The sequence below is a fragment of the Ammodytes marinus genome (genome assembly GCF_949987685.1).
Source record: "Ammodytes marinus genome assembly, chromosome: 2".
In the NCBI taxonomy this organism is placed as follows: domain Eukaryota; kingdom Metazoa; phylum Chordata; class Actinopteri; order Uranoscopiformes; family Ammodytidae; genus Ammodytes; species Ammodytes marinus.
In genome coordinates this window covers 10,964,149-10,983,077 of record NC_137231.1, presented here as the reverse complement: position 1 = coordinate 10,983,077, position 18,929 = coordinate 10,964,149, and the positions used below count along the sequence as shown (strand labels likewise).

Sequence of the window (18,929 nt, the reverse complement as noted above, 5' to 3'; positions counted from 1 at the left end):
ATATATGATGATGTCCTCTTCAGACCATCCAGTGTCTCTGTGTCCTGGGAGAAGAATGCTCTGGAGTGTAGGGCATAAGGTTTGCTAGAACTGTGCACATGAGACTGAAGGTAGAAAGGCATTCACTATGCATATTAAGTCAGGTTTCGAGTATCCTACTCTTACTAGGCAATTACACATGCTCAAGAAGAGGGTTATCACAACCACCAAAGAGACTGCGAAGGGAGCATTACAATTGCTAGGCATCGAGCACTATATGGATAGAAAGCTGGATCAGGCCTGGCAGAAGAAATACTCAGTCTTACTTGATGGTGTGTCTGGGAAGAGAAGCAAATCATTCTTTTGGTGAGAAAAAAAATGTAATAGAGCATGGATAATTCATCCCACATTGAAATATTAATCGTTCAGCATTTCATTTGTCTCCTGTCGATAATCAAGTCAAATGAAAATTGTATTTGCCGACCTGGGATTGTTGTGACTAGCCGACCACAATGTTATGCTAATTACTTTCATCAATTAGCTGGCTGAGTAGCTTGACAGTGAGGGTAATGTTGTCATCCTAATTATTATGTGAACAATAATTACAACAACCCCCACATAGTTGTGGTTACCTTCATATTTGGCTAAACGGCTTGCAAACTAAACATAAGCTACTGAGAAAATCAGTGGAAATGCTTTAGATTAAAAAAACTCTTTCAGAAATTACTTCCAGCAAAGTAGATGGAAGATTCACAGTAGACCTGACTAATTCAAGTGAGGAAAAACACACACAATGAACTGCTGTAACACTGTCCTTGACGATGTACTCACCGGCTTCAATCAGTCATTAGCTGTCCACGCAACAGTGGTGCTGATTTCACACTGGTTTACCCAATAATCACTTACTGAGCAGTGATTGTGCAAAGTCCCTTAGGTGATCTTTAATACAACTTGCTTACTTCTTGTCCTTACAGAGCTTGTGATTTACTGTTTGTTATTTGGGGGGTTAGAATTAGAAACCTGCATGGCTATCCACTATTACTGTGCTGATCTCTCTCTCTCTCTCTCTCTCTCCCTCTCTCTCTCTCTCTCTCTCTCTCTCTCTCTCTCTCTCTCTCTCTCTCTCTCTCTCTCTCTCTCTCATACTTTCTGTCTTCAGGACTCTGAGATTCTGAACACTGCCGTGCTGACGGGGAAGACAGTGGCTGTCCCGGTAAAAGTGGTGACCATTGGAATAGACGCCTCTGTTACTGATGTCTCTGAGGCCGTCAAGTGTCGCTCTACAGATGAAGATGTGGTCAAGGTCAGTATGATGATGATGTTATATGACTATCTTCAAATAAATAAATTGAAAATAAGCAAAAAAATGAATAAATAAATAAAATCATGCTTGGCTGAGGTGGAAAAGTTGGTGTATTGATTAAGCGTATCATCTACATGAAGCATATGTACAACTTCAACTGAAAGTCCATTGAAGAAAAGTAACTGCAGGTGAAAACCTCCCATGTTGAGTGATGAGGAGACTGTATCCTACCTTAGACGTATACATGAAACACAAATAAATCCCATGTGACTATTCTCTTTTCTACAATGTTTCCACTGTGTAATGTTTGACTGGCACTTACACACACTGGCAATTGCATAGTGTTGATGTGCTCTTGTCTTCTGCAATGGTTTAATGGCCGCCAACTGCAAGAATTAGTGCCACCAACTGTTCGGTCTGAAAGGACACCTGGCTTGTATCAGCAGTCTTATGAATTGCCATTGGCAGACTTTGCACAAGTGCATAGATTTATGATATCTTTACATTAGCAAAAACATTAATGTCCTTTACAATACCTAATTAATATAGAATCGAAGTGAAAAAGGATTGATAACAAATATGTGCATTTAATGAGTGACACTGTGCTGCCATTGTGAAGCGTTACGGACACGACATTAAAGCTAATGTGAAAAATAGATGAAAAGATCTTCTATGTTTAGCACATCTATATAAATCCTCCAGAAAGGATAAACACAAACAAACACCGGCAGACAACATGAGAGTCAGTGTTTGATATGCAGTCACTGCTGACAGGTTTTCCTTTATTTTTAGAGGCCCTTTCAAACCCGGGGCACAAGGCTCAACAGAATAAAATGTCCCTGACAGTGTTATGTAGTTGGGCCCTGGTGTCAGTGGCTTTGCTCACCAAAACAAGACTCTCTCAAACAGAATATCAACCACTCCTTAATAATCTGTAGAAAGTGAAAAATGAAAGAGGAAAAAAATCACATTGTCTGTAGTCTGAGTTGTTGCTGAGTTTCTAGAAACAGCACCCTGCTGTGTGAAGGGCTCCTTCCAGCCATGTTTCCTGTTTGAACCTGTCAAGATCAGAAGGGATGATAGGATGCAGCCAGTCGAACCAAGTAATGTACGCTAAAGAGCGATAATGAAACAAAATCAAAAAACTTCAAGTAGATGTGGATATTTTGCCACATAGATCCACCTTATCCTGTCTGATGAGTGAGTTAGCGACGGTTAAATGAGCTCCAGAGGGAGATAAAACAGCAGTCAGAGATGCTCCGCTGCTGACAGCTCTGGGTCAGAGCATCCATCCTACATGCTCACTGCTGCTCACTCAGGGAAAGTTATTCTCTCATCACGGCCTGCGATGGTGGATGTAAACATGACTCATTTATCTGATTTTTACCCGGAGAATAAGCCATTAGTAAGCACAGAGTGACATTAAGCCTGAATAATGAGTCACTTTGCACACTGTTCACTTGTGGCCTTATACTAATTAAACCTGCAGTGTGTAGAATTTTGGGATCTTTTTCATAGCAGACTTGGTAGAAAATAATCATAATATTCATAAGTATGTTTAATTAAGTGCATTATAGCTGAATTTTATTTATTATTATTTTTTCCCTAAGAAAGGGTCCCTTATATCGCCTTATTTCTCCATACCATGGACAAAGGCATGGGCGCCGCCATTTTGGAAGCGTCATAGTTGGAATGTCTTTAGCGCTACAGAAGCAAAGAATGGAACAGTTAGCCTCACTGTGTCCATCAAAACTACCAGTTCTACCATGTTCTTTAAGAATTTATGTTGCTTCTCTGAACGGGAGCCATAGAGACCAACTGTTGTGATCTAGAATTGTACCACTTGATGATGTCATATTACACACTGCACCTTTAAAGTTTTTTTTTAATTTTCTTTTTTTTTTAAGAAATTCTTCAGGTAACAGGCTTTTTGCATTCAATGGGTTCAGAGGTATTTATTGCATGAAAAGACTGAAATAAGACTTAACTCTTTATTACAAAACTTGTGCTTCCTTGGTTTACAGTTTTGAAAGTTCAGTGAAGGGCCAATGCATGAATACATCTATCTTGTTTCAGCTACATCTACCAATATTGCAGATGCCGACAGTGAGGATATGTTTAAACTATTACAGTAAGCAGCTTTCATCAATATTTGTGTAATACCAATGGCTCACATGTGTGGTTTTTTTCTGTCTGGTTCTCTTACTGTAATAGAAATGTCCAACCACTACGCTGGTGTTCCTCTTGCTTCCATTTCCTGCTGTAAAGAAAACCTTCGACTTCTAAGCAAAAGTTGAAGGTTTTCAAGAATAAATCTTGTTCTGGTCGCTTGCACAGCAGAACAATTTTGAAAATGCAAAACCAACAGCACAAACACGTTCTCCAGTTAAGTTAAATGTATTGCTAAGTTTCCAGAGCAAATCTTCCATCTCCATATTTGCCATGACCTACACTTACTCAAGGTCATGTTATGAGTGGGGCTCTTATAACTACTGCTTCCTCAGAGCAGGGCCTATTCGAATATTTACAGCCCCTCTCCCCCCCCCCCCCCTTCATACAAGTGACTAGTGTATGCATAATGTAGCTTAAGCAGAGAGAAGTCTGAGCGGCTTAATTGCTTCTGTCAAGCCGAGCCTGTGTACAAGCCGGTTGTAGACAGGCTCAGCCCACCTTCATGCTCCGTACTCCCCATCGCTCATATCTGCCCGTGGATTGCGTGTGTCTGGGCGAGTTGTTAATTTCCTGGGCTAGATCCAGAGACAGCCCTTAATGTCCTCTGTAAGTATTCTCCCGTTAGCTGCCTAATGTGTCTGATTAATGTGGCAGTGGATCCTCCCGGACGTTTATGATACTTTGTGAATCAGAATGACGGAGGATGTGTAAATTCACAGAGACAGTCCCACCCACCGTCCATTCGGCCTTCCACAAAACACACACATCCTGCCGGGAGGGTGCACGAGGGGGTTAAACGGGCCGCTGGTTAATTGAGGGTGTCTTAGGATGTGAAAGTATTGATTTGGTGCTCCGTCACACCAATAATATGGCACAGCAGGGTAGTGTAGGCACATCATGTGTAATGTGTGTGAATGTCTGGATGGATGGATGTTAGCTGCCTTGTTTTCCATAATTGTTTCTGCTTAGATTATTCGGGAATAGACCAAAGAAATGCCTGAGGGCAGTTATTTGCCTGCCCAGGGACAAGCTGTACCAGACCTACAGATTAATAAATCCCACGCTCCTTTTTCCCTGCTTAATAAAGGGGAACTGGAAGGATAAACGCATTTGTGAGCAACATCTATTTTATTGATCCATCATATTGCTAAATATGGTCAGCGATTCTCACTTGATGCCTGGTCAGGTGTTATCTAAACCTGCCACCTCATGCTCGTGCAGACAGGTCACAGAGCGCCCGAAACACTCCAGGAGTGCAGTGAGAGAGAAAGAGGCGCACAATGAGGGCTGATAAGGAGCGGGGACTCCTCTGACATCTTTATCAGTTCAAACACACTCTCACACTGGGAGCCCAATCTGCTCCATGACTGACTGTAGCCGGGGGGGAAAACGCCGCCCTTGTAGAAAATGTTCAAAAGCTTCATTAGGCAACTCTGTCAGTCACTGTTAGCCTGCAGTGTCGTGCAGGAATTAGTGCACGAGAAAGGTGTTACTCTGTATGCTATAGTATGTCCTACTCTTCATTGGCTGCAATAAAAAAAAATCATCCGTGCACATGTGTCAACTTTAAGAGTGCAGGGCAACTATCAGTTTGCTCAGGGTTGGTTGTTGCCTTGAAGTGTGCTATTCAGATTTCTCACTTTATGGAGATAAGAAAGTTTGATTTATTTTTCTGTTGTGATAGCGTCCCGAACGTCAGTGGGTTTTTACAGTTAGAGTCCTTTCACTTGTAATTTGATTGATGCAATGTCTTTGTGATCTTTGTGATGCAATGTCTTTGTAACTTAAATGCAGTTTTAAGTCCCATCTTTAAGATAAGTATTATCTAAAAGGTATAAAAGGTTTGTAAGAAGTGTTGAAATCACAGGAGTCCCCATTCCTTTGGAAGCAGTGTTAAAAGCAATTGCAGGATAAGCTAACTAGCTTCCACCTTCTGAGTGGAGCAATTAGCCATGATGCTGTCACCTTGATTCATTGCAGAACAGTGGAAAGATACTTCATATTTTGCTTAAAGTGAGAGACTAAGATAATAAATGATTAGATTCAGTAAAAAATCTTTTTACAAAGCATTGAAGGTGTAGTCAGCCCTTCTGGAGAATGTTTGATATCAAAATCACTTTTTGTCAAAATCATCACCACCTTCATCCATTACCTGTAAAAAAGCCAGTGTCAATACACAGCCTAGGCTGTGTAAACGGGCATGTTGTTAATTTACGTTGGGCCCCCATTGTTTACATACCAGTGTATAGAGCCTAGGCTGTACATTAACACCAGATATTATTTTCAGTGCGTACAGACAGGTAACGGATCGTGAGGAGATATTCATTCACTTCAAGTGGCTTTGACTACAAGTGTAGAGTTAAATATCTTGCTGTATTGAAAATATCCATTTTTATACTTTCTAAAAAATCTTCCCTCTATGTTTCTTTAGTGACAGTTATTTAGGAAGGCCGCTCGTTCCAGAGTCCGTAGTACAGAGTATAAAATCTATGCGAAATATCTTCAAATCTCTGCTTTAATGTAGAGACAAACCTGCCAAATTTAGTCCCTGCTGAAATCCCCCCTGCTGGCTTTACTCTAGACGAGAAGTGGAGCGAACTCCCACAAAGCTATAGGATCTGTCACGCACAAAGTTTTCTTCCTGGTCACAGATGATATCCTGCCTCAGCCTCATGATGAATGGTTGTTTATGGTTTTTATCTCACTGTGGAGAAATAACTTGGGAGAAGAAGAAGGGAAAAGATACATCCCCTGACCATCTAATTCCATCTGGTTCCGGCCACGGTAGACTGCTATATGATGGGATCAATAGGATTGACAAAGTGCCCATGAAAACAGGGTATCTCTGTTTAAGACATATACTGAGTAATTACCTCTATGAGTGTGTGTGTGTCTGTGTTGGATATCCCTCTCGAGGTTTTCTCTTTGGCTTTTTAAGGTTTTTGCGTATGGTTTGCGTTTGTAATGCTTGCACTGCTGTATCATATACGGCCTAAAGAGACACAGAGAGAGGGGATTCTGGGCGTTAATCAAACGCTGGTATGAGTAATAATTTTTAAAAAAAGCATAGTGAAGGCTTCAAAGAGTGGGGAGCTAAGGCAACAAGGACTTGTGTCTTTCAATTGTAGAATAAAAATTGGCACACTCATTCCATTTGTAAAGCAATTTATGAAACAGATGGCTTTGAATTTGGTCATTTCATCATTAGACAACTGCCTCTCCCTCTCACGAGTCTCCATCTGTTGGTTGTTCTTTTTTAGCTGTAGGCTGAACTATAATAGACGAGTGGACCACGACCTCTTATTCCCTTAGGTTCAAAGATGTCCTCGCTGCCCTGCTTCCTCTTTTCCTGAGCGCGGATAGCGATAGAGGACCTTTCATCTTGTTCAAAGTAGTTACAGGAATACGGAGTATCAGTGGAGTGCAAAGCCTTGTAATCAACTTGGAAGGGCCCCGGCCTATACAGTGTACGCTGTACGGTACTAGCCTATATTGCACCGTGTGTGATTCACTTTGTAGTCATCTAGTGCAGGGTTCAACTCAAATGCTTTTCTCTCTTAATCCTCTCTCTCCCTCTCTCTCCCGCGCAGGTGTCAGACCGCTGCGACTATGTGTTTGTGAATGGCAAGGAGATGAAGGGCAAGGTGAAGATGATGGTGAACTTCACCCACGGATACCTGAGCTCTCAGCTGGAGCTCAACGTGTGGATCCCTCGGCTCCCCCTGCAGATTGAGGTGTCAGACACAGAGCTGAGCCAGATCAAAGGCTGGAGGGTGCCCATCATGGCCACCAGTCAGAGGTACAGTACTTCAGTCACTTCTTATTTTATATTTCTCTGCTTAATAATTCAACTTTCTGCCAAGGGGTCTTTCTCTCACACTTCAGTTTCCCATGTCATGTCGTGCTGTGCAAAAGTTCAGGCCCAATTTCACCAATAAAACGGCATCATGGTCCTGTCATTTAAATTTGAATGGATCCCAGTTTGATTTCTACGTGTCCTCTGTATTTTTTGTTTTTTTTTGTTTTTTTTCATTCTCTTACAACAGTGTTGCTCTTTGCATCACATATATGCACATTATCAGAGTCCTTTGTCCACGTTTGCAGCAGCACTGGTTTGGTCAAAGAAAGGGCAACTGACAGCCTTTATTCCAGGTGATGTGTTCGATTTCAATCCTGGCACCCTTCGATGAGATAATGATGAGACGTGTGACTGAACCCCCACTCCACCACCTGTCACTTCCTGAATTCACTGCTACTGACAGTTCTTGGCTGATAACAAAATGGCTGACCTGTGCAATACGACTTGTCATTACGGCTGGCTTAAGGTGGCCTGACATTGTGCCTCTGAGTCGTCAGTAGAACAGAACATTATTAGAGCTGTCTGGAGGTCAGACCTTTTCCCGCCGGGCCTCATCACTAGAGCAGCACCTCTGCCAACGCTGCTGTGCAGTCAGTGCTACTCCACAACAGTTAAAATCCATTAATTGACGGAGCCGCTATCATGCCTACACCTGCAGTAATTACTTCTGGAAAAAGAAAGCGGCGAGGTTGGACTTGGGCTTGGAGTCGTCCCACGCACCAGTGTGTCTGCTCTAATTAGCCCTTTTTGCCCTCTTGTTTTGAGTGACAGAGGTACAGCATTCGACTCACGCCAGGGCTTGTCGAGGATGTTGCTCTACCCAGCTGCTGGTTTTGCCTTTATCAGCGGAGACAGCCGAGCATGTGTTGTCATTGTTGACGCCAGCACTAGCACCAAAGCTTTGTTTTGTCGCTGTCTTTCACCCTTCTTTCTTTATCAGAGGACAACAGGCGTAACCTTAGCAAAGTTGCCTGTTGGTGAGAATGGGCATTGGTCCACTGTGCCAAAAGCCAACATGGAACTGAGCCACAATAGTGTGTGGTGGCAGGACCTCCCTCTAGCAGCCAGGCTAGCAAGTCTTGAAATAGGAGATAAAAAAAACATCAGGCCTGTAAGTTCGATAGTTGCAAAGTAACACAGATTTTTTTGACTGGCACTGCATGTATGGCTCACCTCTTTGCTCCCTAAGCCCTGTCAAAAAAGAGACAAGATAAGCCTTTGCACACTGCAAACCTAAGTTTAGGCGTATAGCACTCAGGCATGAAAACTCCTTTAACACATCTTTCAAGACATGTATATTGACTATTGAGATGCCCCCATCCCCTGTTTTATAGTGTTCTATTGCAGTTACCTTTCATTGCTCAATTTATACTGTTGTTTTTATACTGAGTTGACTCAAACTGTGCCCAAAAATGTAATGCTCCCCTCCGACTGTAAAACAAATAGCTGTAGTTGAATTCTCCACTAGACGCAAATAATAAAAATAAAAATCAAGCATCAGACAGAGTTGCAACATTGCCTATTTCTGCCCAAATGCCCTTTGTCATTGTTACTGTAGCAGAAAAATGAAATGCAGCAAAATGTCAAAAGAAATGCGCCGCACAATCCACGGGGCACAACCAAAATAAGCATGACAACTACATTAATATGCAGCATCTCCTTTGAAGTCAGAACTTGGCTTGAAAGTGAATGAAGCAGTAAGAAAAGATTGCTTTGTGAATCAGGTTGTTCTCCACGCTGTGTGTGATTTGTTTATTAGATTCATCTTAGATTAGATTTTGAGATGGCTGCATGAGCGCTGACATATTTTTATACCCCAGCGAAAATGGTTGGACTCCACTTTCAGCTTGTTTACTCCTGAATCCATTACACCTGACTCATACATGCATGTGTAAATGTCTTTGTAAATGTACTTTCTAAACGCTGATTTAGTCAATATGTCGGCACACAGTCATCCAACGTCAGTGCCATTTGTCAACTCATTTGGCTGTGAATGTCAAATAAACAAAATTCTGTTTAAGCTCAAAACACTCACAGTGCGACTCAAAAGGATTTAACGGAAGCAGTCAGTGGCGAGAAACTTTCAATTACTGCTATTGGAATAATTGGCAGATGGTTTCCTCCTCTGCGTATAATATGTAAATGAATGGAGAGAAAGTGTTGAGACGAGTGCAATCAGGGATTTTGGGGGAATTTATGAAAGGGGAACAGTAATTTAGAAAAAGAAAAATTAATGTCTGATTACAAATTCATGAATCACAAAGGTTGTTAGTCTGCTGGTATAAACTTCATCTGAACAAGTGCTACATTTTTATGCAGCTGATAGTTCTTTTGTTTGTACTGTATGTAAATTTGAATTAGCCACGGTGGACTCAAGTGACCAAGGGAGGAAGCTCCATGTATTGGATAAAAACAAAATATTTAATTGACCAGGCGAGCTGACAAAAGTTATCCAAACTTCACTGGGGAATTCGGGCCAGTTTTCCACTTCTGTGTGGAAAATGAAAGGTCATGAGTGGAGGATTAAGCATCCCTAAATATGCATGAAATGTGTAAGCCCAATTAGGAACAACTGATCTGCTTTTTGAATGTAGCTCTACAAACGTTTCTTAAATTACATTTTTAAAATGCAATTGTGAGGCAAGTTTGCAGAGCTATGTGAAGGCCAGCAGATCATTAAACTAATCAACAGACAGTCATCTAAGTCAGCTATCGTGATAAAATCCCTATCCCCTATCCCTAGTCTCTTCCAAAAAATACCATCAATTTGACCATGTCCTTATTCCTTATGTTGAATTATATCTAGCAGTGATCTGGTCCACATGGATATCTGGTACCACATCCGACAGTCCAGCAGCCAACATGCAAACATGTCTGCATGCTTTCAGAGAAGCTAGGTCATGCTAGCACTAGTATTAAAAGCCTTTAAAAATTTCTATACTCCATCAACTTCTTACTCTTAGTGAATGGGTCCTACATAGTCACACTATTTTCTGCAAAGTTGAAACATTTCTAGTCATTTCACATTTGAGATTTGCCACTGTGCTCTCTTCACTCTTGTCAGCTTGGAAGGTTGCTTATCCAGTCCTGATAAAAGTTGTAGAAAATACTTTGATGAGGAGTTTTCAGGGGTTGAAGATGACACAACATAACAATTCAGAGAAAGTCAAATAGTCATCTTGATCTGTGTTTGAACACCACAGTTTGGTCAAAATGTGTCCTCACACATTAATGCTTTGAATTGGGCTGGATCACTTGTTGCTCTTCACCCTTGTTGTTGAATACTGAATCCATAGGTTTGCCTTTCTGTGATCCTACAATATCCACAGTAGAATCCTTTCTTTCTGTGAACATGTGTGTGTCAATCAGTTGGATGTGGAATCCTGCCGGCGAAGCTTTTAAGCCCTTGTCTCCAAATCTGACTGTTCTCTCAGCTTTTACTACAGCAAACATCTTTATTCCCACGGCGTCGCATGCAGTCAGATTTCTCTGGGGATTGCGACGGAAAGAGACGAAGCAGAGCGGATAATCGCAAGGAAAACAGTTTAAGAGATTAATGTATTGTCATCTCTTTATCACGAATGCAACCTTTTGCTAGTATGAGTGTGAGAGGGACAAGGAGACAGGGGAAACAATGTCAATGACTAGATGGAAAGTCGGGTGTAAGTCTACAGTACAGTATATGATTGGTAGTTTTGTTGACAAAGCATTTTCCTATTTGCGGGTAACCCAACTGTTCCCCCCAGTGTACGACTGAAGAGTTGTAACAGCATTTATTCCTCCAGATAAGCCATTCTAACATTGCTTTATCTGTTTCTTATTAAGTTGTGTTTGTTGAAGCAAATAAATAAATAAAACAGTTATGGGTGAAATCTAATGATATTGCAGTATTTAGTGACTATTTAAACCGAGTTTGTCATACTTATAGCAATTTTGCTAGTGAGAAAGAGCTGAGCCTCTGTGGGCTGATTTGTTGCCTAAGGTAATAAAATTAGATTTGCTAGCAACAGAGCAATCAGGCAGGCTATTAAGCAAAGCAGAAAGTAGGTGTGCATGCACATTCACAATCCAGGCCGGGTGCTCCAAAACGGTGTAGGAGACACACTGAAAAAGAAAAATGATCGCCGCATGCTGGATTGATCCTATCTTAGTGGTCTAATCAGCAACACCGCAATGTTACTTGAGCTTTGTCAGGTAAAAACCCTGTATGAGTTACACTGCTGCGTGTGTGCGTTTGATAGACCAGTTTAATTAAATCGCTGCTGACATTACCACAAACCACACATCAATACAGAGTGCAGTCAGTGCTGAAGTATTCTCTCCTCGTAAAGTTGATATTTAGCAAACTCATGCACCCTATATATCCCACAATTATTCAAGTTTTTTTCTACTGTAATAAAGCAAAACGTGCATATAATATGTATGTCATGTAGCTTTGACACACATGAACTTTCTGTACTTTTTCAATCAGTGTCATTCATACATAATAAACATGACTTTGCATGCTAATACAAACATGCAACCTCTTAACACATCTAGTTGAGCCTGTAAAAGCATGCAAAAGTTTGATAATTGCCTCGGAATAAAAAGTACAATCTGAGGCTCATGGAAATGTTATTGGTTTTGCAGGTATTTGGTCTTTCAATGAAGCATTTGACGAATTCAAGTATTGACCTGACATTGGTGCTGGAGGACAAGTCAAAGGACCAAAACGTTGTTGAGATAGTTAGGTCTGTACTAACATAGTGGATCAACTAACATTCTTATCCACAGAGTTTTGTCTTTTTTCATTGCAAGGTCTACACGGGCCAGCGAGGACGAGGATGACGAAGACAGACGAGGACGCAGCTGCACTCTGCAGTACCAACACGCCATGGTCCGAGTCCTGACACACTTTGTAGCGGAGGCAGCTGAGCCCCGGGGCCAGACCAGCTTCATGCTGGGCTCTGATTGGCAGGTGGACATCACAGAGCTGGTGTGGGACTTCCTGAAGGTAGAGGACCCACAGACTGCAAAGCTACTGGACAGGAGGATACTGGTGGGACTCGACGTGGGGATGACGACTATCCAGGTAGGCTATGTGTGTGATGTATCGAGGATTTCATGTGTTCATATTTAGAAATGTCACAGTAATGTTGGGAGAAATTCCAGTTTATTAGAGCTATTCATTTGATAGTTCTGGGAACTCCACCACATTGCTATAATAAAGTCTGATGGGGCAACATTGAAATACAGTTATTAAGAGATTGTATGAACCTCATATCAGGTTAACTCAAATTAGTCTGAGGGGAAAACAAAAGCAAACAAAAATATACCGTAACGGTCTACTTAAAGCCACTATGAGTAACATGGCACGTCCCCTTTGGACAAAAGCGGTAGTATTTTTACGACGCCCGCTGTCGCAAAGCTGTTTTCTAGCTCGTGCCAGGCGTGCGAGTGTGAACTGAGAAGGGCGCAATATAGTGCATGTCCGTGTGTTGAAAGTGTGAGGATTCTTTTCGGCTCCGTGAGAGTGGTTTTGACACTGCATCAACTAATGCCAGTCAGTGCTACACACACCTGATTGCAATGAGTTGATGCAGCAGCGTCACCTAACTACTCTCTCTCACGGAGCTGAAAGATTACGTGTCCTCACAGAAAGTGAATGAACGAGAGACGGCAGTTAGTATGGATCACGATGAAGTAATGTGTTTGTGTTGTTGATGTAAATAATGACTATTTCAGATAATGGTTATCTGATGATGGTGAAGCAAAGCAAACTTTGTGTTAGTACCAACCGCTCATTCATTTAGGAGTTAACACTGCAGTCTAGTTTCGCTCTCGTGAAATTGTATACACGTTGCTTGGCAATGCCCTCGTCCCGCCCGTAGCCTATATCACTCTCCCTTTTAGCTTTTCTTCATTGCATTCTCTTTTTTTTCTTTGATGGTTCAGCCCCGTTATCAGTCATTATGACGACAAATAACTGTCTCAAACAAGGCTCCCGCTCCCCTTCCCTCACCTGGAGGGATAGGCTTATCAAATGCGTTGCTGCTCCACACTGAAATCTGCGACCAATACGGATATGTGACCATAGAGCCTGCACGAGCGAACTGAAAATCGGACTGGGTGTGTGATCACCGACCACTGATGGTCTCGTTTGCTGTTAAAGGTATTAGAGGAAACATGAGGCTGTTTAAAAGATATTTAAATGTTACTCGTAGCCGCTTTAAACATCAAACAGTTAACAGACCAACTCCCTGGTTCAAATGTAGTTATTTAAGCCTACTTGGCACAGTTTCTCACATACACAATTTACACAGTTTTGAAATGAGGGATTTCCATTTTGTAGACAAACAAACTGGTTCGGATGATCTGGCTTAACTGCACATGTTCCGTGCCCTGTTGGTCTTCCTTGTAGCAATGTTACCATGTGCCCACATTTAAGCAATTACTTTGGTCAGTAAAACATCATCCTACTTTAAAAGAAATGGCGGCTAAAATTGTGAATATACGACCAGAGTTGCAGGAAACCTTAACCATTGTCTGACTCAGCGGTGCTTCCTAAATAGGCAGGTCGAAATGAAACAATCATGGTTGGTAGCCTTCATCTTATGCGAGAAGATTTGGATTCGTAGTGAAATCTGAGGACAAACAATATGACCTGCAGTGCAGAGGGCATTGAAGGCTGTTGTAATTACACAATATAATGCTGTAGTTATGATTCAAAACTAATGATTATATTATCGTCAAAGTATCACCAAATTGGGAATAGTCAAATTATTTGAATATTATTAATATTATGAAAACTCACTATGGCACATTATTTTGTCAACACACATAAACAACTCAATCTAATAATCGTCTGTGAGATTAGGAACATATTACAATAACAGATGCCACTGTTGCTGCTAGAGTTTTACAAGTACCTCCTTTTGTCGAGTGAAGACAGGTGCTTCCAGCCTGCATACTGTGGCCTCTCAGAGATGAATGTGTCCTCCCCCCTCGCCCCTCTGGTTTGTCAGGCTCTCCAGGTTAACTGGATGAATATCGGCTTCCAAACGATGTGTGTGTGTGTGTGTGTGTGTGTGTGTGTGTAAGAGGGATCTGCTCCTCATCTGTATGTCTGTGCACAGAGTGTGTGTCTTCACCTTTGCAAAAAAACACCCACTCGCTCACAAAACAAGCACCGACAGAGTGCAAAGCCCTTGACAGCTTTGACTACCACACGCCAAGTTGAAAGATTCATGGAGCAGAAAAATATAAAGATATGCAGCATGCAAGTCACATCTCTTACAGTAAATACAGCCAGACTCCCTGCTTCTGTTTTGGGGGTTCAAATGTGCCTTACCTCTGGATTACCGGTACGAATCAAGAGGAAAAGGGATTCTTACCTACAGGAGATATTGGTTGGCAGCCAAGTCGAGTTGTTGTTTGATCGACACAGCCCGAGTAAAAAAATGTAATTCAAAAATTGGGTCCTGTGCAACGTTTTGCCTATTCCACAGGGGACCGAGCCTTTTTATGTCAGATGAAACACTTGGACAGACATTTTTAAATCACTTATAACAGCGCGGTAATCTGCTGTTTTCATGTCCGTAACACCTTTCACAGCTAAGTGCTCATTGATGTGATGTTTTTAATTTTTTCCACTTGCCAGGAATCAGTTGTCAATCAAGCAGTGTGACCAGTATTTCTGCTTGGATTTGTTTCTGTCAACAAGGTTTTCTATAGGAAGTTGCTTCTTTTTCTCTGTTGCTGTGGCTGCTTTCCCTGATGATTTCTCCTGGGAAAGACCTGGGTGTTTAGAGCAGGAAATGAAAAAGCCTTCATGAACTGGCTGCACAATGGGTTGAATCACATATCATATGAGTAGCACAGCTGTAATTGATCATGCTGCAATTTCACAGGTGATTGCGTGACACAATCATGCGTTTGAGGGAAATATTGTGGAAGAACATTTCTAATTTGGGCCTCTTTTTTTCCCACCCTTTACTGTCTCGCTCCTAGGTGTTGTCTCCTTTGTCTGACTCCATCCTGGCAGAGAAGACTATCACAGTGGTGGATGACAAAGTGACCATCACAGAGCTGGGGGTCCAGCTAGTTACAGGCCTTTCTATGAGCCTGCAGCTCAGCGCGGGAAGCAACAGAGCCATCCTGGCCACCACCACCACACAAGAGGTTCTGCAGAGCCCCAAACAGGTCAGGATCCTGTCATTTCTCTCAGTCAAATAATCTGCAAGTATTTTCATTTTTTTTAAAGCAAAATATTCAATCTAAAACAAGATCTTAAATATGAAGATTTGCATCTGTTCTTTGTCATATCTGATAGTGAGCTGAATGTGTGGGATGTTGTACTCTTTTATGATATGTTATGTACAAAACGACAAATTATTATCAATTAATTGAAAATATGTTTAGCAGGTTAATCGATAATTAATATAATCTTTACCTGTATTTATATACAGTGTGTGTGTGTGTGTGTGTGTGTGTGTGTGTGTGTGTGTGTGTGTGTGTGTGTGTGTGTGTGTGTGTGTGTGTGTGTGTGTGAGAGTGTGTGTGTGTGTGTGTGTGTGAGAGAGAGAGAGAGAGAGAGAGAGAGAGAGAGAGAGAGAGAGTGAGCTTTGCTTTATAGCTCATGTCTCATTAGCCAACATGGGTGAATACAAATCATGCTTTACAAAAATGGGGATTTGGAACTAATAGATTTGCAAATGCTATTTAGCCAGCTCTAGTTAAGACAGAAATTGATGTTAATTTGTTTAAAACCAGTAATTATTATCTCCTCACATATTCAATTATTCTTCAGTGGTTGAATCGCAATTGATGAAAGACAGAATTATATATATCTACTGAAGCCCCAAAAAAGGGCATTCTGCAGCCTTGATTACTATGCTTTTACAAAACAAAGGACTTACTTCCAGATTCCATTTCACACTATCAGGGTCCTAGAATGAGAAATTTCACAATCAAAGAAAGCCGTGAGTGTGCATGTGCTCATGTAACACATGTCTATTTGTTTGTTCCACACCATCCCTAACCCTCTTAACTCCGAGGCTTGAAAGCCAGAGTGTGACAGAATGTGTTTCCTTGGGCAGCTAATAGAAACGGGAGCTTAATCTCAGAACATGCAAAAGCAACACCACAAGCTTCAGCACCAAAATATGACTCACAGCTCAAACTTGGCCGTTCTATCGCAATTTTGCATCCCCTTTTCTCATTTGGCCCAGCTACTCTCTGATTGTTGTGGGCCTTCTTTGATCTGCCCCTCAAGCCCCCTCACAAGTTCTCTGAACTGCTCCTTTACATTCCTCTTCATCCTCTTCGTCCAAGTAAACAGGGCAGTAGAGGCCGTTTATCTGCCCTATCTCCACATAAGCAGGCAGCAGTGCTCTGTGAGTCCTCTGGTGCCTGTTATTAGCGAGCATTGACAGACCATTGTAGGGTTCTACTTGTGTGCCTTTAGGGGATTTGTCCCTCAGCAACATTGAACTGCAAATTGCGAAATTGCAGAGGGAGAGGACGCCTATGTATTGCAAATCCTCAATCGCATGAACAATGTTTAATGTTACCGTTTGATCTTTTTATTTTGCCCATCTCTTCATCTTTATCCCCTTTAGCTCAGAGAGAATAGCCGCTGACTTAGCAGAACTAGCGAATTAACAAGCTTCCACTTTGAAAGTCTTCCACAATTAGAAAGCTCTGTGTACTTTATATTGTAAGTACATTTGGTGCATTGAAAAAATGGAAAATGAAATTCTAATTATAATTGTATGTCTAATTTTTACTAATTCACTACAGTTCCCAGTTCCCAGTGGCAACAAGCAACAGGGTATGACAGTGTACCTGAACAGTATCTTGAGTTGATACAAAATGTTCTGTTAGATGCAGTGTTGTTTTTCACCATAATTTCCACTGACAATGTATTTTCTCTCTCTCTCTCTCCCTCTCTCTCACTCTCTCTCTTTCTGCATATTGATGTGTGTGTGTGTGTGTGTGTGTGTGTGTGTGTGTGTGTGTGTGTGTGTGTGTGTGTGTGTGTGTGTGTGTGTGTGTGTGTGTGTGTGTTTCCACAGGAGGCGTTGATCAGCGCCTGGCTCCAGTTCAGCGACGGCTCGGTGGCTCCTCTGGACCTGTACAATCCTGACTTCTTTGTGCTGACGGCCACCTCCCTGGATGAGGAGGTGGTGACGGTGCAGCAGAGCCCCTCCTGGAAGTGGCCTGTCATTGTGACGGAGGCGGAGGGCCAGGGCCTGCTGGTCAGGGTGGAGATGACCGTCTGCGAGCTCTGCCAGAAGTTCAAGCGCCGCAGCATCCTGGCGGCGGGGAACTGCAATGTCCGGGTGAAGTTTGGTCACGGTGACGCCTCTAGGGGAGGGAGCAGCGACTACATGCCCGATGCAGACGATATGGAGAACAGAGGAGGCAGGCTCTCTCCCTCCCTGGACAGGGCCGGCCTGGACACACACTACTTCGGTAGCTCCATCTCTGACATGGAGGACGGGGTGTTGAGGAAAGCCACCACTACCAGAAGCGCGATCATGCGTCGGCCCAACGGGGATAAACTGTCAAACGATGGCAGCCAGAACATGCCCATTGACTTCCCCGACTTCCCCGCCCAAGTGGACCTCCCCCGTGGGCGCAACATGGACGACGACCTGGTTCAGACGGCTCGCGGGCTCACGGACCTGGAGATCGGCATGTACGCCCTGCTGGGGGTCTTCTGCCTGGCCATCCTGGTCTTTCTCATCAACTGCATCTCCTACACGCTCAAGTACCGCCACAAGGAGCTCTCCATCGAGGGCCAGGAGAACATGAACCATGCCCACGACTGGGTGTGGCTGGGGAACGAGGCAGAGCTGCTGGAGAGCCAGATCAGCCTGTCTCCACAGCAGGAGGAGCAGACCTCCATGATGGATTCCAGCAGCGGGCTGGAGGAGGGCAGCCACCTGCTGAACGGAGGCTCTGCCCAGAAGAATGTGCAGGGCCAGGTGCACCGGGGGGCCGATACGCCCTGCATAGCCAAGGACAGCAAAGGGGACTCGCCCACCACCAAGAGGAAGAGGGTCAAGTTCACCACCTTCACCACCATCCCCTCAGACAATAGCTACCCCACCGTGAACACACTGACTGGATGCCACAGCCAGGACATTAAGTGGGTGTGTCAAGACGTGGAGTTTGAAGACTCCAAGGAGTTGCGCAATTACATGGAACGGTTAAATGACAGTGCTTTAAATGAGGTGGTATAATGTACTGTGTGCCCCCCCCCCCCCAGTAACAAACTCACCCTTATGCCTTTCAGAGGAACAGTAGGTCTGGACAGAAACCGGACCGCTCGTAGGTAAAAGAGGAGGAGATTTACTTCCGAATCAAAACCCAAAACTGCCAAAGGGTCATTCGATTAAAGTGGATTTTCACAATAAACTGATGATGAATCCCTAACAAAAGAAAGTGTAAGTAAGAGTCACCGAATGAGGACGTCAGGTGTTTCTTTGTTTTATTTGATTATCAGGTGATTATCTTTTTATCATCGTTTTATTGCCACAGGGTTTAGATAGAATCAAGCAATGATCCAAGGACTGATCTGCAGCAACTATGACCCGTGATATACAGACCACATGTAGATTTTAAAGCGGA

At 42.8% G+C, this 18,929-nt stretch overlaps 1 protein-coding gene across 1 annotated transcript in view; it reads left to right on the top strand.

Annotated features, from left to right (window-relative positions):
* Positions 1-18,541, top strand: part of LOC307258180 (transmembrane protein 132C) — a gene marked incomplete at both ends in the record, with an annotated part of 125,697 nt that extends 107,156 nt beyond the window's left edge. The window contains 5 exons of the mRNA XM_080037632.1: positions 1,139-1,282; positions 7,045-7,253; positions 12,111-12,384; positions 15,303-15,494; positions 17,369-18,541. Of these exons, the coding sequence (XP_079893758.1) occupies positions 1,139-1,282; positions 7,045-7,253; positions 12,111-12,384; positions 15,303-15,494; positions 17,369-18,541 (1,992 nt within the window). The remainder of the gene's footprint in view (positions 1-1,138; positions 1,283-7,044; positions 7,254-12,110; positions 12,385-15,302; positions 15,495-17,368) is intronic.
* Positions 18,542-18,929: the final 388 nt, after the last annotated feature.